General features: G+C 37.4%; 1 protein-coding gene and 1 pseudogene across 1 annotated transcript in view; one reads left to right on the forward strand and one right to left on the reverse strand.

The window, feature by feature from the left end:
• The first annotated feature begins 1,575 nt into the window (after positions 1 to 1,575).
• Positions 1,576 to 27,173, forward strand: part of STX12 (syntaxin 12) — a 30,480-nt gene continuing 4,882 nt past the window's right edge. Inside the window, exons 1-6 of the mRNA XM_039854702.1 lie at positions 1,576 to 1,816; positions 13,653 to 13,722; positions 15,312 to 15,411; positions 19,154 to 19,291; positions 24,127 to 24,170; positions 25,789 to 25,894. Of these exons, the coding sequence (XP_039710636.1) occupies positions 1,699 to 1,816; positions 13,653 to 13,722; positions 15,312 to 15,411; positions 19,154 to 19,291; positions 24,127 to 24,170; positions 25,789 to 25,894 (576 nt within the window). The 5' untranslated portion in view covers positions 1,576 to 1,698. The remainder of the gene's footprint in view (positions 1,817 to 13,652; positions 13,723 to 15,311; positions 15,412 to 19,153; positions 19,292 to 24,126; positions 24,171 to 25,788; positions 25,895 to 27,173) is intronic.
• LOC120596404 (uncharacterized) lies at positions 22,382 to 22,500 on the reverse strand (annotated as a pseudogene).

Consider the following 27,173-nt stretch of genomic DNA (forward strand, 5'->3'; position numbering starts at 1 on the left):
GTAGTTATTTTTAATTATTCATGGATAAATTTGGTAAATGTTCATTTGACATGTAGTGTCTGCAAGGCACAAATGTATTGCTATGAGAAAGAGCATAAGGCATACCACTTTTAATATTAGATGGAGAAAGAAAACAACAATAGCCACCACTACCACTAATTTCAATTGCTAAGAGAAAATACCTTTACTAAATTTCACTTTACATAGAGTCCAATGTAAATGAAAACATTCTCAAGACGATTTTATAGGTTAAAAACATACAATTTATATGATTTGCTATAAGATTTGACATAAAACTATGGATTCCAAGAAACGGTAGAGTTTTAAACAGAATGAGAGCCCCCAAATGTCATCTGTCCCTTTCTCTTTAGAGAAAGAAACGCTCTTACAAATGCTCCAATGAAAAATAGAGATTGACCTAAAAACGTCTAAGGCTGAATGCAGGTGCATTCACCCATTTGGGGTCTCCTCCTACACAGGCAATCAGCTTCCTCTCTTTGCCATTCCCCAGAGATTGCAAAGCAGGCTGGGGTGGGGTGGGGTGAAGAACACAGGAAACAAACATTATCCGTTCCCCTTCACATCTCCCTTTCTTGATCTCCTCCCAAACCATAATTCTACCCATGTCTTTCCTTTTACCATAAGCTCACAAAATGTAGTCTTCTACGGCATCACTGCAGTTATTATACACTCCAAATTACTTAAGAAATTGATTTAAAATCTTTGAGAGTATAGTTCTCCAAGAAATCCTGGTTTGAGATATAGATGAAGAGGATATCTGGAAGGGATTTAGATGGAGAATGAATTTGGTAATACGAGAACGCTTTTTAGGAAAGTAGCGAGATGACGATGGAGTTAGCTTAGTGTCTGGGTTTTACGGTCAAATCTTAGAAAAGCAAATTAACCTCTGTGGTCTTAATTTTCTCTATTGTACTTTATCCAGTTACTGTACTTCAACATTTAAAAACTTGGTTGTTCATTATCTATTTTTTAAGGTAAAAATATAGTTGGAATGTCGTCCCTTGCTGTGAAAATGCTTGTGAACAATTGAATTGCAGTGAGGATTCACACATAGTATGTGCTCGATAAATATTACTATTATTGCTATTTTATTGTGTTGATTAGAAGAGGGGTGGAAGGAGAAATAAAGTGGTTTGTAAATCATAAAAGTGCTCCGCTAATAACAAAGCCGTAGAGGATGGAAGTAAAGTGAGGAATTTAAGGAGTTTCGTTGCGGATCTGAGTTTCGACGTTGTCGAATACTCCCATATTTGGGCCTGAATTCTCAGAATAGACCAGAATAAGACGTTAGGACTGAGATCATCTGGTACAATTTTATGCTAATCGAAAATTTTTGCCTTCTGTCACCGTGCCCTAGCGAGAAACAACATCGCCGCCCCAGATCCTCCAATGCCAGCTTCAACGTATGACGTTACCGCCCCGCCCAGCATTCCTAAGGCCCAGAGCGTTCAGTCTCTAAGCTACGATCCTCGGCACTAGTTCCAGCGGTGCAGGCGCACTGTGGGGCAGGGCGGGGCGGACGCCTGCGCGTTGCGTGGGGGCGGGATTAGTGCGCACGCAGCCTTAGCTCTTTCCCCGCCCATTCTCTTCTCGGTGTCCCCGTCAGCCTGCGGTCGGGTTGGGTATCTGCTTCCGGTAGGACCGCGGTGCAGGGCGAGTCCGTCTCAGCTCCTCGTCATGTCCTACGGTCCCTTAGACATGTACCGGAACCCGGGGCCCTCGGGGCCCCAGCTCCGGGACTTCAGCAGCATCATTCAGACATGCAGCGGCAACATCCAGAGGATCAGCCAAGCCAGTGAGCCGGCGGACGGATCTGGGGGGCGGGGGCCATCTCGGGGACAGGCCTGGGTGAGGTTGCCGGGACGCGATGCCCTGCTGGGACTGCGCCTAAGGCCACACCTGAGGCCGTCGCGGGCTTTTCACTCGGGGGTCAGCGAGCTGCCATCTCCGAGTCTGTCAGGCCCGGGCTCCCCGAGGGTCTTGAGCCCTAGCTGGAAGCTCGAGTCTCTTCTTAGGAGTTATGCTTTCACGGTGTTGAGGCCAAAACAGCAGCCCTGACAGCTCCAGAGTGAGGGTGTGTGTGTGTGTCATCCCGAGAGCAGTGAGTGAGTTGACTTGGCGCAGTAGTCAGCCGAGTGTTTCCTGTCATCTGCCTCCTCCCACCCCCACCCCCCTTGCCCCTCCTCTTTCCTCTTTGGCCGACTTACATCGGGAGTTGTTTACTGATTTAGACTTTAGGTTTACATTTTGCTCGGCTTCTGGCTCCTTGGAAATCAGCAGCTTTCAATTAAGGGAAGTGGAGAGTGCATGTGTTTGGATGACTTAATACACAGTTCTACCTTTGATGAATTTAGAAATCAGATACAGTGACTTGTATTTGAGGAGTGAGATGACTTCTATTTTAATAAAGATAATCGAAAACACTTCAATTAACATTATGCTGTCTTTTGTAACAAAATATTTGCATATATTTTTGGATTTCAAGCTGATGAAGCTTTTGTTTTCCTTCCCTATTTACCTACCCTTGAACAAATCTGATACACAGAGAAGCTCAGGGAATTGCCATAATCGCATAGCAAGTAAGACATGGTAGATAGAGCTGGTGGTGGTGGATTTCATAGTGTTATTGCTTGTTTTAAAACTCGTCTTCACCAGTAGGGTCTGAGTGAGACTAACTGAATGAGTCAAATAAGGCTCTTTTTTTTGTGCCTGCAAATCAGCTCAGAGCCTAAATAGGAGGTCAGCAGCAACAACTTTACTTGGAAAAATGGTGGTAGTCATCTTTGTTTATTATTGTGTGTGTGTGTGTTTTGAGCTTGGCTGTACCCTGTTAATAAGTAGAACTAGTTGGTCCTGAATTACAATTCTGTTTTATATTTTAAAGAAAATCCATCGCTTTGCTTTTAAATACACAGTTCTAGAATTTGAGAGGTGGGAAGTTCCTGATGGGAAGGGATTGAGACTGGGTGATTTGAAAGTGGAAAGAAGAATGTGTGGCCTGTTAAATCCAGAAATTAAAAAAAAATTAACAATGCCACTGGTTAGAAAATACAGTACTTTGTGTTCCAATTTCCTTTTGTGAGGGAGGTGTAGTACAGGTTAGATAAGAAAATTTTGGTTCAAGGCTGAAAGTTTCCTGCTGAGGCTAAATCTAATTTTAATGTCTATTTGTGAAATCATTCTACATGTATTTGAGTATCAGACTGTAGTAGGTACTATAGTAACTACATAGGTTCTTTCAAAAGGGCTTCTGTGGATTACATAATAACTGAAATATAAAGTTGAAAGGGATCAGTGCTATAGAAGAGATATAAATGACATGTAGGTATTCAGGGGAAAGAGATTATTTTTAGTTGGGAAGGATCAAGGAATGCATTACGACATTTGAGTTAAGCCGGGAAAAATGGTGGAAAGGATTTGAATTTTTGATGGTAAAGAACAGAAGAACATTTCAGGAAGGAATAAAATGAACAAGGCATGGTAGTGGGAAAATATGGGGTAGATATAGTGATTTAATTTGGTTGGAGTGGTGGATTCCAGACAGTAGTAGAAGAAAATAGGGTTGGAAGAATTAAGTTGGGGCCCAAAAGGGATGGCCTTTAAGTGCTAAACTAAAAGGGTTTGGATTTAATTTTTTAAGGAATGTGTAAATTGAGCTGGAATCAGAAACACCAGTTAGGGACTGTGAAAATAAAAAGGAAGGAAAGGATAGAGGAGGTTTCTTTGTTGATAGAATTGATAAGATATAACTGTTGATTGGGCATTGGGCTCAAGGGATCATTGGAATCAACCATTAATAACATTAATAGTTAACATTTGGGTACAAACAATGTGCCAAGCAGCATGAAAAGTTCTTTACATGCATTATCTTATTTAGTTTTATAATAGCCCTGTAAAGTAATTACCGATATTATTTCCATTTTGTAAGTAAGGAAATAGGCCGAGAAAGGATAAATATTAAAACCAGGTCTGTTTCTTCTGATCAGCAATTGGCCTTTTTATAATTTTTAATTAATATTACAGTTTTGTAGCAGTTAACACTTTGTTACAAGTGAGTTGGTTTTTTTTTTAACTCTCCATAAGAAGCTATGGGGAATACCTGAAGCTGTCGAACTTTGACTTCTTATGTTGTGTCTACCTCTCTTGCTAGATTGTTAACTCCTTTAAGCATGGGACATGACTTAATCATCTTCATATTTCTAGTAGTTATCTGAGTTCCAAGCATAAGATAGATCCACTCATTTACTGTTCAACAAATATTCTTTGAGCACTTGCTGTGCACTGGGACTGGAGTGATGAACAAAACTGACAAAATCCCTTCCCTGATAGTGTGTGTTCATGTGTGTGTGTTTATGTATGTGTATGTATGAGATAGAGAGTGAAGAGAGGAAGAGGGCACTATTTTAGATAAGTTGTCGAGGAAGGCCTCTCTGGGAAGGTGATATTTGAGTAGACACCTGAATGAAGTGAGGGTGAGAGCCTTGTGAGTAGCTGGGGATGGCATTCTAGGCAGAGGAAATAACAAGAGCAGAAACCTTAGTGTGTTCAAACAAGGCTAGTGTGGCTGGACTGCAGTTAGAGAAAGGGAGCATAGTAGGAAAGGAAAGGTCTGTGAGGTAACCAGGGATCATGCCATGTAGGGTTTTGATGCTTAATAAATTGGATTTAGCAGATTTGAATGAATGAGGTTTTTCTACCATCCCGGGACTCTTCCTGCCTCATTCTCCTTGTACTGTGTGGTACCTACTACATCTTACTGACCCTAGGCAGTGGGAGTTGGAAATCTTCCTTGGGATTGTTGGGTGAGGAACCAGGAATTTGAGATAGATAGGGTGACATTACTTCTACCCAGTTAATGCTATCAGGCTAGTGTCCGTCCCCCAAATATCTCCAAGACGTGGCTGACATATTTAAGTATGTATTTTGAATGTGAACTCAGACATATACTCACATTCATCCAGCCCTGCAAGGACCTGTACCCATTGAAATTTCGAGAGAATAGCTATTCTTTTTTCTTAGCTGTTCAGCTGCAGACATGAGTTTGGAATTGCTGAGCCGATTAGCTTGCAATACAGCAGCCACTGCGTGGGTTGTTATAGGTACAGCTGAGGTTGACTGCCTGGTACAAAAGGTTGTTAACATTATTTGTGGGATACGGAAGAAAAATACTTGACTCTGCCTATTGTGGAACGAAGGGTTGGGGTAAGTATTACTGAGGCAGATATAGGAAAAAACCTAATAGTCTCCAAGTTATCTCTGAAGAGATTAAAGAACAGCATTTCTGTTCTTTAATGTTGCTAATTTATTGATATTATTTAATTAAAAAAATAAAACAGTTCAACTTTTAAACCTGATTATCATGAAATCCTTTGGGTTCTTTCAGAGTTATTTTCATATTTGCCCCTTGCTTTTATTTTGTTGCTACCCTCCTAAGCCTTTATGATTTCAACATCTGTATTCCAACAGTGTCTCTGTTCTCATTTTAGTTCATCCTAATAATGCTATCAGCAGCATGTGTAATATACTGTCTTACCTCTGTATTTCTCAATTTTCTCATCTATAAAATGAGTTAATATCTACTTCATACAGTTGTGAGGATTATATGAGGTAATTTGTGTAACACGCTTGAAACAGTGCCTGCAACATAGTGTTTAGGAAATGTTAGCTATCATTTTGGTTTTTTTCTTTGAATTTGCAAGCAGTTTAGCACTAACCTCATTCTGTATTCTTTAATTAATTTATGCTTTTTGACCTTATCATTCCAGCTAGAGAGATCACTATTAATTTTGTGGGGATAAAGAGACCATGCCTTGTACATTTCTCTTTAGTTAGCTGTAGTGCCTGGCACAGCAATGGATATGTAGTTGGCATTTAATATGTACTTAATTGATTTTATCATTGCTAAGTACATGGTTCTTGGTCTTGAGTTTGATAATAATAGCTATCGTTTACTGAGTTCTTTTATATGCCAGACTGTTCTAAATTTAGCTCATATTATCTCATTTCATCCTCACAACAACCACATGAGGGTTCTCGTTATTCTCATTTTTTAGGTAAGGAAATTTAGGCACAGAGGAGTAGAGGCTTTTGCTCAAGATCATGAAGCTAGGAAGTAAGTGGTGGAACCACCAATAACACATAGGCAGTTGTAATTCATAGTCTGTGCTCTTAACTGTTACATATTCTGTCACTGGTATAGTAAATGGAGGAGTATACCTTTGATATTTAGTACTTGTATTTAGTTTGGAGCTTTACTATTGTAATACAGTGGCTACTTTTTAAAGGTCTTTTTCATGTAGCTATATTAAAAACAATAAACCTCATTTTTAGAATAAGACACGAAATGACATCATTGTCATAATAATCACATAGGCTATCGTTTTCTCATTTGTCATAAATAATGTTTTTTCATTTTGAATTTATTATTTGCTTTTTTAAAAATACCGAATTAGAACATTAGTCTGTCAAATGAGGAATTTTTTTCCCACCTGTGATGGTAGTTGCTTTTCATATGATTAGACTTTGATTTGGATTAAGGTTCTTTTGGAGATTCAGATTCTGCTTAAAGCTGATATCAGATAAAAGCACATATAGAGTGTTTAGTTTAGAGTAGTTCCTAATGTGGACGTTAGCTGTAATGTATAATAAATTGATTTGCTTTGTAGTCTATTAAAAGTTTTAGCCAGGACATGCTTTTAAAAACAAAGGGTCAATGATAGGAGAAATTAAGACCTAGTTTTAAAAATAACAAAATTGCTTACACAGAACTGAAGGACTGTCTTTTATGTTTGACCTAGTCATTGGGTTTCCAGGATTATGTATCACTTAAAAGAAGATAATCCAATTATTTTTATCCAAATGTTGTAACAAATTAATCTAAAGTAAAATTTTTGTTTATTAGAATGCTTAGCAAAGAGTTTTCTCATTAACCAAGTTGTCCAGAAAATCCTTTTAGATTCAGTCTATTTTGATAGACATCTTTCCAAAAAGTATCACTTTACTTTTTTGACATTTTAAGTCCACTGAAGTGAAAACAAGTGTATATGTAAACATTCTATTTCTTTTTATGCTTTAGGTTTATTAAGGGATACATTTCTTAGATGTAAAATAAAAGGATTATTGAGACAACATTATTGAATAAATCCCTGATATTGATGGTTATGGAAGGCAGTATGCAAAAAATTATGCTTCTTTGGGTTCTAGTGAACCAAGACAATACTGTCCTTGTAATTTGAAACTTGCAGTATCTGAAATTGCTTGAAATTTTAGGAAAATATCTTAATATTCAGGAATTTAGAAAATACTGGTGGAGACTTGAATTAATTCTGGTACTTAGCTAGCAAATGAGCCTGTAAAGTCTCCTTCCCCTACACTTCCCCAACTCCTCCCCCACACACACACAAATTCAGGTAATCATAACAAAAGAAGTAAAAAAAGTCTATATGAAAAAGTTATTTGTGAGAATACACAAATAACAGCCGATTTTTAATTGTTTTTTCCTATATTCTATAAAATCCCCATTGCTCTCTAGGGTATTTAAAATTTTGATAGATAATTAACAACTTGATACTTTTGATATATCACTACAGTTTTTAATGAGAGTGCTCTACTTTATAAAGACAGTCAATAAAATGAGATCTGTTTCCTTGGACATTCGTAAGATCTACCATTATGTGTCATCATATAATCAACCAACTATTTTCTAGAGGAGGGTGTGTGTTTGTGTGTGGTTATGCAAATACAAAAATGTAGTCCCTGTTCTCCAGAGGCATATAGTCAGTCCAGTCCCATTTGTATGTAGGTGGAGCCTCTCTAAGCCAAACACTGGCTTGCAAAACATTCTTTGGTTATGTAGCTTCATTCTGGGATCAGAGCTTCTTTGTAATTATTGAATTTTAGCATTGAACAGTGGTGGGAGTACTTAGAGATCATTTAGCCCTCACAGAATTGTAAAGATTTAATGAGAAAAACCCACTCACACAAATAGTAAGTACCGTGACAAATAGTGCTCAATATATGGTAGCTAAACCTGGATGTCATGTACAGTTGGTGAAAGGAGACCCAGCAACATGAAATGACTCAGGTCTAGTTTAGAGTTCAAGTCTCATTATTGCTAGCTCATGTCCATTCATATCTTCTGCCTTAAAGAAAGTGTCATGATATAAAAGGGAGGCTAACTCAGTAATTATTTATGTACCCACTGAGTGCCCGACACTCTGCTGGACTCTGGTGAGTGCTCAGGAATATTCTCAAAGATGGGAGAGAGTTGAGGAAGGAAGTAGGTTAGAGCAAAGATGTCAGCCTATCTAGAGCAGAGATCTATTAAGTTAGGGAGGCATCAGACAGGCAGGGTGGGGCTAAGTGGAACACTGGGAAATTGAGGCCTGCCCTGTGTCACTAAATTCTATTTCCTTTAAGTGTCAGCCTTTTGAGAGAACATAATGTGGCACAAAGAATGTAGCCACTGGAATTAGTCCTGGGATTGAATTCTGGTTATTATGACACTCTGCTCAAAACTCATCAGTGGCTTCCCGTGTCATTGGAATCCAAAGTCCTTGCACTCGTTTACAAGGCCCTATACGGTTTGGCTCCCCTCTACTTCTTTGGCCACTTCTCTTATCTCTCTTTAGTCACACTGGCTTTCTTTATGTTCCTCTATCTCGCCAAGTGCTGTTGCCTTGGGGACTTTGTACTTAATACTCTCTGCAAGAAAGCTTCTCCCCCAAATGTTTGCATGGCTGAATCTTTCATTTCCTCTGAGATCTCTGCTCAGTGTAGAAGTCTTCTTGTCAGAAGTCTTCTCTGACTACCCTATATAAATTAGTACCTTCTCCCTACCCCGTGTCATTCCAGCCTTTAGTTGAATTTCTTTTTTTTTTTTCTTCTTTGTGGTACTTATCACTACCTGATAATATGTTATTTATCTTTTTTCCTTAAAATGTGAACTATTGAGAATAAATGTCTCCTAGAGAATAGCACAGGGAAGAGTGGGTACTCTGAGTGAATGAATGAATGAATGAGTTCTGTAACTCTTGTGGACCCCAAGAAGAAAGATTCATTTGATGTGAAGCCCAAGAAAGAATTTATCTGTTGAGATGGACTCCCCATGGTCAACTGAGGGCCCATATTTTATGAATAATGAGTCTAATGGCCATTTACTGACAGAGGCTCCTCATGTACTCTGTGTACTAGGAGGAACCTAAGACTGAACTCTTGGCTTCCTGCACTATGCCATTGTTTATGCTGTCTTGAGTCAACCACTTAAGGGAAGGCTTGGTTTCGAAGGACTGAGACCTGCCTTGTTTAATCAGAACTATAAAAGTAATAGCCGCATTTGCATCTATTCTGACTAATCAGAACTGTATGACTTAGACCAATGGGAGCTGTATAATTTGGAAACCTCATTTACATGAAAGGGGCCAAAATGGGAACTGTGGGCAGGAAAATTATAAAAGGTGACTTGTCTTTTGTCTTGTGGGACCACAGTTTAGCTTACTACCTGAATTTGAGTCTCCTGGGCTGCAGCTCTTTTTGCTCAAATAAATGCTTTTATTTACAGTCTAAAATTAATTTTGGTTGACACTCTCATGTGCCTCAGTGTGCCCATCTCAATGTATAATATTGAGATAGTAATGCTTATTTAAAGGATTATTGGGATAAATAAGATCATGCATATCACATATAAAGAAAAAAGACTCCTACTGTGTTTCTTTTGCTTTCAACACTTCTGACGCTAGATGTGTGGGTTTTCCACATACCGAGCAATAATTAAATTCTCTGGACACCAGTTGGGTGTCGTACAATTTAACTCAATTCTGACACTGTCTACCTGGAGTTAGCATCAGATTCCACAGGTAAAGGGCTCACACCCCATCCTCCCTAAGAAAGTTGCAAGTCCGAATCCAAGGTTTCCATAACCGCCTATTCAGGATTGATTGATTTGCTAGAGCTGCTCACAAGACTCAGGAAAACATTTATTTACTAGGTTTATTATAAAAGGATATAATTTGGGAACAGCTAGATGGAAGAGATGCTTAGGGCAAGGTATGTAAGAAAGGGCTGTACTTTGCCAAATCTGGACTCAAGACAACCTCCCTGCATCTCTACCAACCAGAGGCTCATCAAATCTAGTTTAAGAGTTTTTATAGAGCTTAATCTGCTCCCTTCCCCGCAACACCATTCAACTTCTTTGAGGTCTGTGGATGGGGCTGTAAGTTCCAACCTTCTAATCACTTGGTCACTGGTGACTGGCCCCACCCAATCTAAGGCTATCTAGGAACCCCACCCTAAGTCACCTTGTTAGCATAAACAGTGTGTGCTCAAAAGGAACTCTTATAAAATACAAAGGACACTCCTATCACTCAGAAAATCCCAGGGGTTAGGAACTTTGTGCCAGGAACTGGGGACAAAGACCAAATATATTTTTTTATTATACCACGTCAAATACATAGCCTAGTGGCACATATTAAGTGCTCAGTAAATCCGAATGTCTGCCCTCTTTCATAAATTATTGGTGTGCTAGCCAGTTGATAGCTTTGGCGATATCTTCATTCCCATTTGACTTAGATAAAAAGGAAATTCCACATGTTAATGATGAAAAATGGTTATTTATATCTTATATAATGCTATCATAGCAGAATGGAGTAATTATAGTGGGTACATATTCTTGTGGAACTGTTAAGCTAAAGTAACCCTTAATAGATATATTTTAGGGAAGTTTGTCAAAAGGCAAAATTTTAATCAACTGAATCCTATATTTCCATTATAAAATTGGAGTTAACATTTTTGTTAGAAAAACATGGTCTCAAGATGAAATCATAGTTTGAAGTGTTACAAACGTATATATTCTTGACTTCAGAAATTTCGCTTCATAACATCCATGATACAGTGATTTATTTTGCCTAGGGAGAAATAACTCGTACATACGTACTGCTAAGGACCAAGTTGTTCGATTCCTACTTAGGAGTTAGAGTAACCCATCTTCAATTAGAAGATTTTGCTTAATTGTTGTTCTTATCAGACCTAGAGGCTATTAGCACATTAATATTTTTATAAGATAAATGATACTTAATAAACCTTAGCTTGCCTTTTCACTATTCTTGGAGACCAAATTATAACTGTGACGCCAAAATTTTGTTATTTTAAGGAGCTCTCTATTATAAGGAACAATTTTTAGAAATCAGAATTCTAATAAGTGTTCTTATTGGTTATGGAAACATTGCATATGTATTATCCTTATAATATATACAAATGATATAATATACATTGGTTTCCTCATCTTCCACTAAGTCTGGTGTTTAGTGGTTTGGTCTTTCACAAGTGAAACCTGGGCATCAGTCCTGAGAGGACAGGAAATGCCCTCACAGAGGAGACCATCTTTTGGCTTGAGGTGTTGTGAGAGAGCTTGGTACTCTGGTGATCATGTTTTTGTCTTATGCTGTGAGAAGGAATTCAAGCGCAAGATGAACAACAAGCAGGAAAGCGCGAGGTTTATTAAAGCAAAAGTACACATACTTAAGAGGGGAATGTGGGCAAACTCAGAGAGAGAGTCTTGCGAGGATGTCTTGATTCCGGGCTTTTGTTCTTGTAGATACAACCTGGAAATGTGGTACTGATGTAGCCTCCTTGTCTTCTCCCAGTAGCTGGGGAGCTCAGTTTCCTGCTCTTTCTTCCTTATATGGTGTTTCTGGAACTGTCATGTTGTCAGGTGCGGGAGCCGCAGTATTTGCAATGCGGATGAGATTATAATGTTAGACAAAGGTCATCATGCCTTAGCCAAAGATGGCATCTAATCTGGAAAAGACCGGTTTGGCCTTATCTCCCCTTGCCAGGCCTAAAACTGGGGGAAGTGTCAAGAAAGGAAAAATTTTTCAGAGCCATATCCTGGAGGGGGAGGGGACATTCCTGAGCTACCTATCCTGCCTCAAAGGAGGCACTATATACCTATTGTGTTGTGTTATCTTTTGAAGTTTTTGAAGTTCTAGTGAAACTCAAAGATAGTTTTTTCTGGCAAAGACTACTATATTATTGTGTTAGTTCTCCCGTTACTTGTAATAGAAGATAGTGAATGCTCTGAAAAAAGCATGCAAGAAAAAATAAAAAATCATGCAACAAAATTCCAGTCTTTACAAATGAATGATGAGTGAATGAAAGAATGAATGAATAACTCTCCCTCACTTTTCTTGCCAACCAGAAAAAGAAAATAGAAAGTAGTCCTTAAAAGAAATCAAGTGTTCTATTCCTGTTGCAGAAATCAGTGAGGGATAGGGTGGGGTGTTCAGATTCCCAGGCAGGCTGGTGCTAGAGTGTTCTTCCTTATTGATACATAATCAGCTCCTTTGGATTTCTGCTTTCCTAGTCCAGGGCTACGGGCTTAAACAACCAGGATTCAAACATGATCATTCTTAGTCTTAGCAAAATATCCAGGAAAAGATGGAAGGAGGTATCTGAACAAAACCATGTATTTGACTACAGACAACATAGTTGAAAGAACACAGGTTATGTGCCTGAGATTGAATTTTTTGCCCTGCTACTTATTCTGTACCTGTTACTGGTCCAAAAGTTCATGTGCCCAGTGCTTCAGAATGTCAGAGTTTGGAATAAGGAAAGGTTTATTAAGAAGATGGGGCCTTAGAGGTTCCTCAAATTCATCTTAAGAGAATCAGAATTCAGGCTTCTTTTTTGTCAAGGGAAGGGAGAACAGAAGGGGTAAGAGTGGTTGACAACCATATATGTCAAGGCACCAACAGGGATCCAAGGAAGAATGGAGAAATCTCTAAATCTCTTTGTTTCCGGTCAGTGGACCCTCGCTGGTCTGAGTTGGATCTTGAGGCTGCAAATCTTCGATTCAACTCATTATTTTGTATTTATTTCCCCATCTCTTTGGGAGAGGTACCTTCTGGTAGGAGGTTGTTACTCCAAAAGCTCAAACTTCAAGCAGAATTTCCTCTAATAATTAGCTTATCTATAGCAGGAGCTATTAGCCTGAAGGCCATGGGAAAAGTGCAGGCTAAAATTAAGTTAGAGTCAGAGAGAGAGCAAGCATTTCACTCTGTTACGTACCTTTATATAAGATACTTCTTTAAATATATATTCTCACCTGCAAAATGAGGATACATCCACTTCAGATTGTTGCTGAGAAAATTAGTAAGATAATGTATACAAAGTTCCTAACAGAGTGCCGGGCGCATAGAGGTGCTCAGTAGGTGGTAATTTGTTATTAATAATAAATACACTGCTTTCCAAAAATGTTTGCCATAGAAAAATTATTGTGTACTAGTAGTTTATATTTTTATTTTTGTGAATTGATATTTTATATTAAGCCCCTTCTAAAGGTGACGAAATTTTTATCCAGTGCCATGAGAAGTCTGGAAAACTTTGGAAGTTCTTTGGCGGCGATGAACAAAACCACTACCCTCCACTTAGTGATGTAGTAGTTACTCTATAGGAGAAAGGTGAACCTCGGAGTTAGTTTTAAAGGGAATGTATATGCCAAAGTTTTGATCATAGCAAGCTTTCTATTAGTTGCATGTACCTATTCAAGATGTGGAGAGAAACCAGGAATGAGAAATAGGGTGCTCATGATAAATGTATTTTTCTTTCAAACAAATCTTTTCCCCCCTTTTTCTCAGCTGCTCAGATAAAGAATTTGATGAGCCAACTAGGAACAAAGCAGGACTCAGCCAAGCTACAGGAAAATCTGTGAGTAGCTTCCTAACAAGGTTGGGTTTTATGAGGGCCCTTTGAGGACCTACTTAATGTCCTTGCTGCATGGCAGCTTAGGTGTCAGGCCTGCGAAGTAAGAACGAGAGGCAGTGGGACAGGAGGTAGTAGCTGGATCTAGAAGAGGGGCAACAAAATACGTTAATCGGTTGTGATCTCTCCCCCTCTGCCTATTAAAGTCCTTGAACTCTGGTTCTTTCTTCCCTTGGGCAGTTTAGCAGAACAGTTTAGGGAAGTAGAGAAGGGAACTCCTACTTCTCTTAAACTGTATTCTGCCTAAATGAGCCTCCCTGTTGGCAGAGAGAGTCTTGATCTACAGAGACCATCTAATCTAGTTGGATTTCCAACTATATATATGTTAGAAAAAAGTATTCAGAATGACCTAAGAGGAATCTGAGAGAATAGTGGACTGGTAGTAGGGATTTGTGATTCTTTTTATTACATCCTTCTTGAGTCCATTTCTGCTTTTAGAAGTCCTATTCTTCATCTTTAAAATATACTGAACAATGTGCTTTGTTTCTGGTCCTAGACATTGTGAGTAAGAGAATGACTTACTACTTTGAGATTTTCCAGGGAGATGTGAAATATCTCTAAATCTGGAAGTACTGTCAAGGATGGTCAGGCTTGTGACTGACTCCCTCTTGTTTTTGACTCCTTTTTTTTTTTTTTTTTTTTTTTATCCTGGAGGCCTCTTTGCAGTGAAAAAACATTAATGATTAGTCTTGTAGTTTCTCTGTCCTCCCTTAAAACCTTTGTAGAAATGGCTAGATAGCAGAGGGGAACCATGACTGACTGGAGCTCTTTATGTATTTCCACTACTTTTCAATCCTACTTAATAAACTGTATATTCTTCCCTCTTAATGTCTTTTCCCCTCTACTCCTTTTACTCAGGATATGGCTTCTTGTTTTAGAGGGAAGAAAGAAATCTGGAAAAACTTGCAAGTACTTTGGGGGTGATGAACAAAACCACCAGCATAAAACCATCAGCAAAGTTAAGCATAAAAGAACAGTGGAAAGTCAAGGCTAAAGCTGAAAAAGCACCAGCTTTAAGCAAGAATTTGGGAGTTGATCTTTGGAGGTTCCCTAGGGCAGGAGCTGTGCTTTTAATAAAAATGCACATTTCATTCAACACCAGTGCCTGGATTTGGTCTCTAGGCAGTGGACTGTGACAGACAGTAACCATGCAGAACTCCTGGGCAATCCAGTGTGAGAGTTTTGTGAGAGAGTTTAATGTGTTAAAACTATTAGATTTAGGTGTGGGGGCAGTTGCTCTTATATTTCTATCAGAACTGCTGATATACTTTTTTCTCCCCAAAGAGTTAAAATACCTGATCAGCAGGTTTCCTTGAGGTAGATATTTTATTCAGTAATCTGAAGGAACCTTGAAATGGGTTTCACTGGGTAGTATTTCTGCAGGGTTTTTTTTGTGAATCTGGGCACCTAGGAATCCATTTCTTCAAGTGCCCTTTCATTCCCTGCATTGTGGGACACTCTGAGAACAAACTGATACTAACTATAACAGTGCTCAAGAAGTGAGAGCATCCTGAAACATGTCTTTTCTCTCTTAGGCAACAGTTACAACACTCTACAAATCAGCTTGCCAAGGAAACAAATGAATTACTGAAGGAATTAGGGTCTTTACCCCTTCCCTTATCTACTTCAGAACAGGTTGGTATTCTCTGTTTTTGTTTGTTTTGTTTTTTAATAGGAAAGACTTTGCTTTAATAGAAAGGCAGTGTGTGAAACAGAAATATGTTGGCCTTTGGTGCTAGACTTTCTCTAAACCTCAATTTCCTTATCAGTAAAATGGGGGTATGTGGCTGTTGTGACAAGAAAAACAATGTATGCACCAGATTTTACAAAGCGCCTGGCACTTAATAGGTACTCAATATGTGGTGGCTGTTAGTAATTAATGTTAGTAATACATTAATATATTAATAAAATGGGTTTAACTGAAGAGGAATCTCAATGTTTACATCTCTTTGGGGTTTGGCTACCAGCTTCACATTTTCAGGCTTGATCTTAGTTTGTTTTGTATCTAGTATCTGTAAATTTCAATCATATGTCTTTTATATTTTGTAGTCAATCTCATGTCCCATCAATCTTTCATAGGTCTCAGGTTGAGGAAATGCTTGAGGAAAAAGATGTCTCGTTTCAAGTCATTATATTCAGTGGCCCTTTAAATCCTTTAAAAACACATACTTTTTATAGAGATTCATTGTTATAACAGAGTAGAAATAGAGCATGTACCACGTAAGGAGGGTAAATATTGTTACTTGAAACTTTCGTTTCATACGTATGTGTGTATATGGTACTAGGTCAAGGTGTCACATTGTTACTGTGTCTCTCCAAAAAAATTTGGTAATCGCCAGTTTAATGGCAAGCTGTTTAATGTTCAGTCTTTGGCATTTTGTCACCCCCCTGCACAAAAGGGAGGATCCAAGGCTAAATGCTTTGTCATCCTGCTACAAAGCAGTTATAATAAAAAGAAATCGTCATGTAATCACCCTTTGGTTATCTATTTGTGTGCTATTTATTTTAGTTGTTACTCCTGCCGATATTTCAGTTATGGACCAATTCCTCCTTGCCATCCAATATCTAAATTGTTCTCAAATTACTCCTTCCTCCTCCCAGCTGTGCACTTAGGAAATACATACTTGTAGATAATAGTAGTAATGAAAAAGGAGTCCAAGTGTCTGATGCAAACAGGGTATTGAAAGTACTTAAGAGTTAAGTAGTAGCCTAAGCAAAATATAAATAGAAAGTTAAATCTGCTACCAAAAAAAATGCTTCTATTGTATTTCAAAATCAAAAAGAAATTACTTTTGGATGTATGCTATTATTCTTTTCCATTATCTTGGATTGTTAAGAACATGAAATAGATCTACAAGAATAATTTCTTGATTCCCTTCCTTCTATTGTGTTGATACTTTTCTCTTTCAAGTCTTTCTCAATCTAATTAATTTTAGCCCCGTCACCTATTTTTTTTTCTGCTGTACATCAAACCATACATGCCACTTTTCAGCATTTTTTCATACTTACGTACTGTCTGTCATTTGTGATCTAGTTGCCAAAGCCAGTGGCCTTTTTTGGGTTCTTATTCACTTTTCTTCTCTGATTCATTTGATCCTCTTGCCCTTCCTGTCTCCACTGAAACTTTCTTCTTTGCATGATTCCCTTTCATTTTGTCCCCCTACTCTGGTCATCTCTTTCTGGCCTATCTTCTCTAACCCCAGGTAGAGTCTCAGCCTCTTTCTCTGACTCTACAGCTTTTTAAAAGTGGGCACACCCCAAGGCTCTGCACTGATCCTGTAATTTTCTCACTTTATGCTTTCTCCCTCAGGAGTCCTCTCTGCTCTTATGAGTTCCCTGTCACCTTTATGAGCACGACCCCCAGATCTTTTTCCAGCCCTGTTCCTAAGCCTCTGACAACTACTTGGCCCATATTGCCAATTCCTATTCTGACATCTCCTCTTGAATATACTGTCTTCATCTAAAATTTAATGTGTTGTCTTGTACTGAAGTCCTCCTTTTTCACTCAAACTCCTTAATTGGCAATACTTACTGACATAGAAAAATTTGAGCCTTTTGACCTAATATTTCTACTCATACAAATTCGTCCTGAGAGAAAAAAGTTCTAAGAGAAAAAATATAAGTACTCTGGAGCCAAATATCCTGGGTTTAAATTCTATCTGTGCCACTTACTGTGTGGCCCTAGGCAAATATTAACCTCCTTGTGCCTCTGTAAAACAAGGACTATAATAGTATCTAATTAATATAGGTCGTTATATGGATTAAATGAGTTATTATATGAAGTACTTAGTACTGGCACATGGTAAGCACTATATAAATATTAGCTGTTATAATGGGACTCAATTTAGCTTTATAATGATTTAAAAGTGGGAACAATTTAGAAAGAATGTTTACATAAAATTTACTAGATCAGCTTGATGGAATATAATGTAACAAAGACCATAAATGTGAAGAGCATAGCGACATGGAGAATGTTGATGATATACTTAAAGGAGAGTATTTTTGGATAGTGAGATTTTAGGGAATGATGTTTTTCTTCCTTTTTGTTACAATGTTTATGAAAAAATAAAAATTTGAGGAAAAGGAAAAAAGGTTCCACATCTAAATTTGCTTTCAGTATTACCATTACTCTTCCAGGTGTGAAATTTGAGTCATTTACTTTATCCCCTTCCCCCATGGCCATTCACTAAGTCATAGTGTTTCTTAAATTCATTTCTTTGTGTTCCCATCACTTATACTATATCCTCCTAACCTTAAACCGAGACTATTGCAGTAATCATTTTGACTTTTTCTTTTTTCCATTCCATGTTGTATACCACCACAGACTAATTTTTCTAAGTTATCATTTCGTATCCCTCATGTTCCCTCCTCAGAAATCTTCTTTGCCATTGTTCTTTAGAGTTTGAGTCCCAATATCATTAGTTTGGCATTTAAAACCGTGGGTGGTCAGCCCCTTCCCTGCATTTCCAATTTTATCTTTTAGCTATTCTCATGAAAAAAAAAAACCCTTTGGTTCCATTCCAGTCAAACTATCTCCTTATAGATTCTTTTAAAATTTCTACCAAGGTGCCTTTACTCACACTGTCCTCCTACCTGGATTTGCCTAATCCCTCCTCTCTGCTCATTTACACCTTACTCTTTCTTCAGCTTCTACCTCCTCTTGAGGGCCTTTTGACCAATTGAATTCTTACCGATTATACCTGCCACTAAACTCCTATAGTACTGATTGGATACAGCGGTTATTTATAATGATTTGTTACTTATATGTCTATATCCTTTATCTACAAATACAAGGCGTTTGAGATCAGGAATGAGTTTTTATTTATGTATTCTTAGCACACAGCAGGTTCTCAGTTATGTGATTTTGCACAGAATCAGTAAGCTTAGTTAAGGTAACCCGTAACTATACAAAGTAGTTTTCAGGTTCTCAAAAAGATTTTAAATCTCACTATAGTGTAAAGGAAAATGATGCTATGGTTTTCAGGAAAGCTGTGAACTCAGTATAGATGAATATAGTTTGAACATTTTAGTAAAAAACAATCTCTGTTTGGATCCAGCCTGAGTCCAGAGGTTTTTATTCTGCTCTTGATTCTCCAGGGAACCAAAATTGCAGTTCCCTCTGAGATTACCTTACAAGGTAAATAACATCCAATTCCCAGGTTTGTCAGAACAAAAGAAAAATTCTGAGTTCACCTATAGTATTAACCAGGGATTTGAGTTAGCAAAAAGAAAATTTATTAATTTATGGAAGAGTCTATTTCATAGTAATTTTCCTATTTGTGAATTTTTAGGGGTTATAATTTCGCTTTAAATGGGCATTTAAATCAAATGATTTGGGGTTAACAAGAAATTTCAAGTTCTTGTTTAATTTCCTTAGCGCCAGCAGAGACTTCAGAAGGAACGGCTCATGAATGACTTCTCTGCAGCCTTAAACAATTTCCAGGCCGTGCAGAGAAGGGTATCTGAAAAGGAAAAGGAGAGTATTGCCAGAGCAAGAGCTGGATCTCGTCTTTCTGTAAGTTTATTCTCAAAAGAAAGCCTTTGCAAATTTCAGGATATTCTTTCCTAAGTTTTTTTTTCCTCTTCGACAGTTAGTCTTTGTTTACTATTTATTCCCTAAATAATAAACATAGACATTAGCTGCTGTGAAAATGCCGGATTGGTATAACCTATGTAAAAAAATGTGTGCATGTATTGTCAAAGACTAGAAAGGGATAAGCACAAAGGTTAAAAAAAGTGACAGGTAGAATTATGTATTATTTTCTTTTTTATTGTTATATTGGTCTTATGTTAAAAACTTTAAAATAGAAAAAAGAATCTGTTTCCTAGAATATAGCAGGCTAGGTTACTTGGAGTAGACTTTTCTTTGGAAAGGATTAACAAATACTAGATTTTAACAATCCAACTCTCAAAAGTTCCAAAGAGCCATGAAGATATTAAGGTCAAAATCTAAGAGCAGGTAAGTACCCAGAGAGGTAAGCAAAGCACTGAAACTGCTTTGCATTGAGTACATTTACTGAGGGCAAAAGTGAACTTCAGTTTTGATGTTCTCATGGCATGAGACAAGACAAAAGTCAAAAGCCCAGAGTCCATGCAAGGTGGAGAATCTAAAGGAAGATGCTTCTCAAATTAAACTGGGTCCTAAAAGACTATATTCTTAGGATATAGGTAAATCAAAAGAAAGCTCTTCTTTCCCCCTTCGAATTACAAAAAGATTGCATTCATCCTGAGCTGAGTGGGTGGAGGACAGTAGGAGGGAGGGGAAATCCAGAGGATAAGTTGCACCACAAAGTAACCTTCAGGCAAGTTCATACTACCTGAATGGTCCAAAAGCCTCAAACTTGAAGTAGTCCCAGGACTGCTACAGTACCTAGGTACTGAAGCAAATACAAATCCTCTCAGGTTAGACACCTTTATCCTAGTCCTGAAAGGATACCCTTAAACAATTTCTGAAATGTGAACAGCATAGTGTTAGCAATAGCCAAGTACACAAAGAAACAAATAACCCTGAATAAGAACTAGTAGAAACAACAGTGAGGTGAAATAGACCCCCAAAGACTTCATATATTAGAATTATAAGAAACTGTACTTACTGTGTTTAAAGAAATAAAAGAAAAATTTGAAAACCTCTGCAGAAACTATAGGGAAGCAGGGAACTACATTTTAGAAAATCATCAAAAGATTTTCTAGAATTGGAAAATATAATATGGAAATTAAAAACTTAATGGATATATAGTTCACTAGAAAGTAAGTTAGAAGATACTATCTAACATGTAAGACAGGGGGTTAAGAAGTTAAATAGGGGAGAAAGGTTATGAGAAATGAAGAATGAAGTGAAAGAATCTAACAGTTTTAATTGGAGTTAAGGAATGAGAGTAGAACAAACAGAGATGATATTTGAAGAGATAATGGTTGATATTATTTCAGAACAGATGAAAGACTAATCTGTAGTTTCAAGAAGCCCAACCAGTCCTAGGAGAGATAAATAAAAGACTCATTTAGAAACATCAGAGAGAAACTTCAGAACATCAAAGAGAAAATTATAAAAATGGCAAGAGAAAACAACAGAATACTTCAAAGATGCAATAGTTAGATTGTAGTTGACTTCTCAACAGTGGAAGCTAGTAGAGTGCTGTCTTTAATGTTATGAAGGACAATAACTGCCTACTTAGGATTCAGATATCTTAGATACTTAGATATCCAGAATGAGGGCTAAAGACATTTTTAGTCAAAAGAGTTTTAGTTAAAAGAGTTTGCTGTCAGCACACTTAAGAATAGTCTAAAGAATTGTACTTCAGGAAGGTGATCCCAGATGGTAACCCTGAAAAGCAGAAAAGAATGAAGAGCCAAGAAAGTAGTTAAAATATGAAAAGACAAACCCTAAACAGGGAGAAGATATTGTCATATGTATAACTGAAAAAGGGCTAGTATACAGAATATATAAAGAATTCCCATGAATCAGTATGAGAAAGACACAACCCAATAGAACAAGAGTTTCTCAAACTTTTTGATCTCAGGACCCCATTACACTTTTAATTATTAAGGATCTCAAAGAATTTTCGTGTCTCAATGACATCTATTGATAATATATTTTATTAGAAATTAAAACTGAGAAGTTTTGAAAATGCTTATTAATTTATTTTTATAAATAATAATGAACCCATTACATGTCAACATAAATGTAAATGAGATTTGATTAAGAACAACTTTTTCCAAAAGAATAAAGAACATTCAGTGGACACTGTTTTCATTTTTGCACATCTTTTTAATGTCAGGCATAATAGAAGGAAGCTAGATTTTCATACCTGCTTCTGTTTTAAGTCTGTTGTGATATGTTGTGTTGGCTGAGGTATCTGAAGAAAATCTAGCCTTACAGAGATATGTAATTAGGAAAAAAAAGGAGTATTTTAAGTAACCTCTTCAAGTCATTGTTTTATTCTTCTTTGATACTACATCAAAACTTGACAAGTTAGGTGCATTGTGGAATCTAAAACCATATTAATGACTTTCTAATACTCTGCTACATTAAAATCTGTTGGTCTATTTGATACTTTGGATCTTTTATCCATGTACGATTTTATCAGAAAAGTCTTTAGATATTGGAAGTTTACAAGTGGTAGATACGAGTTTTTTAGAATTCTATTTTTTTTTTTTAATTTGAAAGCTAGATTTTTATCCCTGGCAAAAAAAATATCCATTGTTTTTCTTGAAGGGAAATGCTCACATTGTTTATTTTTAAGAACTTGTCTGCCAAAATACCATCTGAATAACCAAGATTGTCAGTCATTCTTTTACATGTCATATATATGAAAGCTTGTGTATATATAAGCATATTTTATTTAAAAGTTTATAAATTTTAAAAAGTTTATAGAAGTTTTATATTTAAATATAAGCCATGTTGAATAAGTAAAAATGATGTTCCCTAAAAATAATATCTAGTTTGCCCAGCAACTCAGTTACACAAATGCTTTTCCTGGAGACAAGCATCATATTTCTCTCTCTCTTTTTTTTTTTTTTTTAAGGCGAGGCAGCCCTTGGTTGACGTCACAGATTGCAAGGACCTTGTTGGCCTACAGTCCCTTATTGTTTTTATTTTTATCTTTTACGCCTGTAGCACCTGGTCTTGCTAGGTGGTCTCCCATCCAAGTACTAACTAGGCCCTACCCTCTTTAACTTCTGAGATCAGATGGGATCGGGCTTGTTCAGGGTGGCATGGCCATAGACTTAAACATCATATTTCTGTATGCAGCAGAAGTGCTTTATGTGTACTTCCCATTTCATCATACAGAATATTAAAAAGACAGGTATTGAGGTGTTGAGATTTAATTAATTAATACTTTTAATGACTTCGTTAAAGACAAAACGGCTTTCCCCCGCCCCCATGTATGGTGATAAAGAATACAATAATCCTAGCACACTTTGGTGCCTTGATTTTTATTAAAGTGCCAGCAGTTTTATCCACCTTTGTTTTTGCCCCATGAGTACAAATGTCAACACAGTGAAAAAGGTGAAATGTCAACATAGTGAAAAGGTCAAATAACATTTTAGTAGTATTTTGAATAATGGTCAAACAAATGGAAAGGTACTCAACTTCTTCAGTAGTCATGGAATTGCAGATTAAAACCCCAATGAGATGCTATTTCATGTCTAAAAGAAGGGCAAAAAATGTAAATCCTGTGAACACGAGGGTGGTTGTTATGGATACAATGCAACAGGAACTTTCGTAGGTGGCCAATGGTTATATGAATTAGAATAAATGCCGGAAAACATTTTGGCTGTAACTTCAGAACACATGTACTCCTTAGGACCCAGCAGTTCTACCCTAGAGAAAACAGTATATGTTGGTACCAAGGTACATGTAGAAGAATGCTTATTGCAGTATTATTTGTAGGAGTCAAAAATTGCAAACTTCCAAATGTCCATCAGCAGTAGAATAGATAACTACATTGTGATATATTTATATACTATAATGTCATACGGCAAAGAAAATGAACGATGGATGGATCTGGCATAATGTGTGATCCAACTAGCACGAAAGAATACAATCAGTATAATTCCATTCACGTAAAGTTCAAAATCAGGTAAAATGATATTAAATAAGGATACATATCACTAGATAGATAAAATATAAGAAAATGATTATCACAAAGTCAGGATAATGGTTACTTTAAAGGAGGGGTGTGTTGTAACTGGAGAAGGGCACATACGTTTTAGGACACTAGCAGTGTTTTATTTCTTGGTCTGGGGAAAAGTAAAAAAATTTTTAAAAACCACAGTGTTCCTCTATGTGGGTAGAATTTTTGAAATTTTTTCATTTTGCTTGTCCTTTTAATGCTATTATAAAAAGGGAAAGCTTTTAAAAAATGGGAATAGATTGCTCTTTTAACATTTTTTTCTTAGTTTGTTTTTAAATTACAAAATTAATACGTGCATTAACTGGTTTCTGAAGTGAGCTTTCCACTTCAGTATCTAATATGCTATAAGTAATCCATTAAAAAGTCTTTATATGTTCTGGAAATTTGTTTCCTTTCCAATTTTCAACTCTTTACCTTAATCTACCTCCCTTCAAATTTTAAATAGGTTATCATTATTTTTAATCTTCTCTCCTACCCATGCTTTCTCTATCCTGTTCAGTAGGGTTTGAGCCCAAACTGGAATACAGATTTGCCTTCAACTACTTCACACCCATTTCTAGTCAAGACAGATTACCAGAACCCTGTGCTATCATATAGATCCTGTTGGAGCCAAAGAATGTTGCTCCTTTACACTCTAGCTAACGGAAGCCATTATTTTCTGTGTCTGTGACATGTTTCTGGATAACAGCAGCTATAATGCCCTCTTGCTTTTTAGGCGGAGGAGAGGCAAAGAGAGGAACAGCTCGTCTCATTTGACAGGTAAAGGAATTATTCAGACAACCTACTGGCTAGTTGAGATGGGATTCTATACTTTATACATTTAATTTTAGAAATCAGTGATTAAAAAAAGAAAGAAAAGGGAGACCTAGGGTGGGTAACTTATAATCCACCAAATAAAGTCAAAACCATGGGCTTTTCCAAGATCTTTGAATTATGGGAGAAATAATTTCAAGGTAAATAAAAAATTCCAGGAACTCTCCCTCTCCATGTCTATGTGTCAGGGAGAGAGCCTTGCTCACTTGAAATAAGCATGAAGCCACACATCTGCAGATCAGGAGGTCTGAATCATTTTATCTCTTAATTCAGATTTAAGTTCTTCAAAGTTATTGGATCTTTGTTTACTCTTCTCTGACATGGAGGCAGCTCAACCTTCTAGGAGTATTAAAAGAAAAAGCAATTTGTACCTGAAAGATATCTCCTTAACTTCTTCAAACTGAATTCAACTACAGCAGGTCCTCAAATAATGGTGTTTTGTTCAGCATCATTTCCTTATAATGTTGACTAGGAGCTTAACTCTTGCTTATATCAATTAGCCTATGGTAAAATTGGTTTTGTTGTATGTTGTTTCTCTTAAAGTTGCAGAACCTATCAACATTGAGAACTTACTGTAGTTCCATAGAAAGGTATTCGTGGATAATACATTTCAACTCTAGTTGAAAAATAAAAATTAAAAAAAATCAACCTTCCAACTTTCCTTTTTATAAGAATTGTGTATCTTGGTTGTTATTTTAAATGATTAAAAACAAAGGAACAGTTTAAAAAGAAAGAAATGTATTCATGGTATTAGTTCAGAACTTAAAACGTTCGGTCATAGGTATGTATCTATTTCCTCTCACTATATTATGAGGACCTCAAAGGCCTGGGGTGCTCGGCCTGGGGTGCTATCTAATTCAGTTTTGTATCTAGTACATGGAGGCAATTCTTTAAATATTTTGGAGATGACGTGATTTATGCATAGTGTTGGGAAAATGCTGAAACTGGATTTTCAAAGGGTTTCATGTCTAGTGTAATGTGTCACAGGCCTTTCTTCTAAATATTGGTACCCGAATAGAAGAGTTATAACATTTCACTAGCTTTTTACTTTGGTTTTCTGTTAAGAGGCATTTAACCCAAAACAATCTTAAGGAGACTTCCGAAAACCAGGCAATGTGATTCTGTTGGACTAATTAGCGAAGCACTGACAGGTCACTTAGCCTGTTCTCCACCCACTTAGTACTCAAGATACCAACTCAGCTCGCACTGTGAGAGTGCTCTGGAAGAGAATGGGCATGATACATCACTGACTTAAAATCTCTGCCTGCTTTGTCTAACAAGCCCTAGCAAGATTGCAGAGTATACCCTGAAATGGAAACAGCAAGGAGTCCCATCCCTCATAATTCTGCTTCATCTCACTCTTGCCCATGAAAGCTGGGACTTTGTTTTCTTGGTATTATCAGTGCTTTGCCTCTAGACATGAAGAATGTGGCCCTAAGGGATACCTGAGGAGTTGGAGCCCTGGTAGTATCTTTGGATAGGCTCTACTGGCAGTAGAAATGTAGATATGTCTCAAGCACACCTTGGAGAGGAGGAATCAGCTAGTGTGCTTGTCTCCCTGCAGCCATGAGGAATGGAACCAGATGCAAAGCCAGGAGGATGAAGTGGCCGTCACTGAGCAGGATCTGGAACTTATTAAAGAGAGGGAAACGGCAATTCGGCAACTGGAGGTGAGAGCCAGGTCATGTTTTTTATTTGATTCAACATATCTGCACTTGGATTTTCTCTCAGCAGTTATGAGAAAACATGAAATGAGTCGTTGTATGATTTGGATATTATGTCTCAATATAATCGTGATGAATTTGAACTATTCTTATGCTATCGGTGATGGTGCCCAAGAATACCCAAATCTTTTCCTCAGTCTCTGTATCTTCTGTGGTCTCCATATGAATATTCAAGGAGAACAGAACAAGACAAACAAATATTTTATTGTTCCTTAAGACTTTACCCCCAAACCTCAGTACCAACCTCTAGGTTAGGTAGGGTTCTATGGGGAGCCCCTATGCTAGTCCGAATAGCCCAGAATAAAGGCAGGACAAAAAGATTGCTCCATTCTTATGCCTCCCAAAATCTAATCCTAAATTGTGGTTATCACTTCAGTGGGTCAGAGATGTAGGAACAGTTTTTGAGATGGGCATTGAAGGAGAGGTCTCAAGGCCTTTTTTTAACTTGAGTTTTCAACTTTAACTTTGCACAATGACCAAATATCTTTAAACCTGAGTAGTTTTCTTGTCCATAGAGGTAGAAGACTGCCATCCCTGGAGGCAGTGGGGAGAAGAGAGTTGTAAAGAGGAGAAACTTTGAGCTCCTCCATGACCTTCATCGGTGGCAGTGGTTCTGAACCCTGACTGCATATTAGAATTACTTGGACTTTTTTTTTAAATGCCCCACCTCTCCTTCGCCACACACCAATTATTAGTTTGGACTATGTGAAGCTCCAGTTTTTCTGTAGGGTTAAAATGGGCAAATATCCATAACAGGTCCTGGGCATAATTTTTTTACAAATTCCCCAGATATTATAATATGCAGTCAGGGTTGAGATCCACTGTCCTGGGTCCCTTTAGTGTCTGGTTTTAGCTGAGACAGTTTATCCTCAAGTTTGATTATTTTACTGCCTTCAAATATATTGTGTCTTTTTTTCACCTACTATTACTAATCATCAAGTTGGTTTTCTGACATTAGAAATACTGTTATAGCAGGGAGTGAGATATATTGAGCTAAGGAAAGGAATGTAAGTTAGGGGATGTCAGGAATATAATGGGCACTTCACATTCATCAGAATTAAGTCCAAATTCCTTAGCCAGGCTTGATTTTCATATCCAGTCATTTTCTACATCTAACACGCAAACCCTGTTCTAATGGAAAAACAACACGCTCCCTATATGTCTCCTCTACTCTCACACTACGCTTCTGACACTTCTGGTCACCAAATGTGTGGATGTTTTCCAT

The sequence above is a fragment of the Pteropus medius genome, unplaced genomic scaffold (genome assembly GCF_902729225.1).
Source record: "Pteropus medius unplaced genomic scaffold, Ma_sr-lr_union100, whole genome shotgun sequence".
NCBI lineage: Eukaryota > Metazoa > Chordata > Mammalia > Chiroptera > Pteropodidae > Pteropus > Pteropus medius.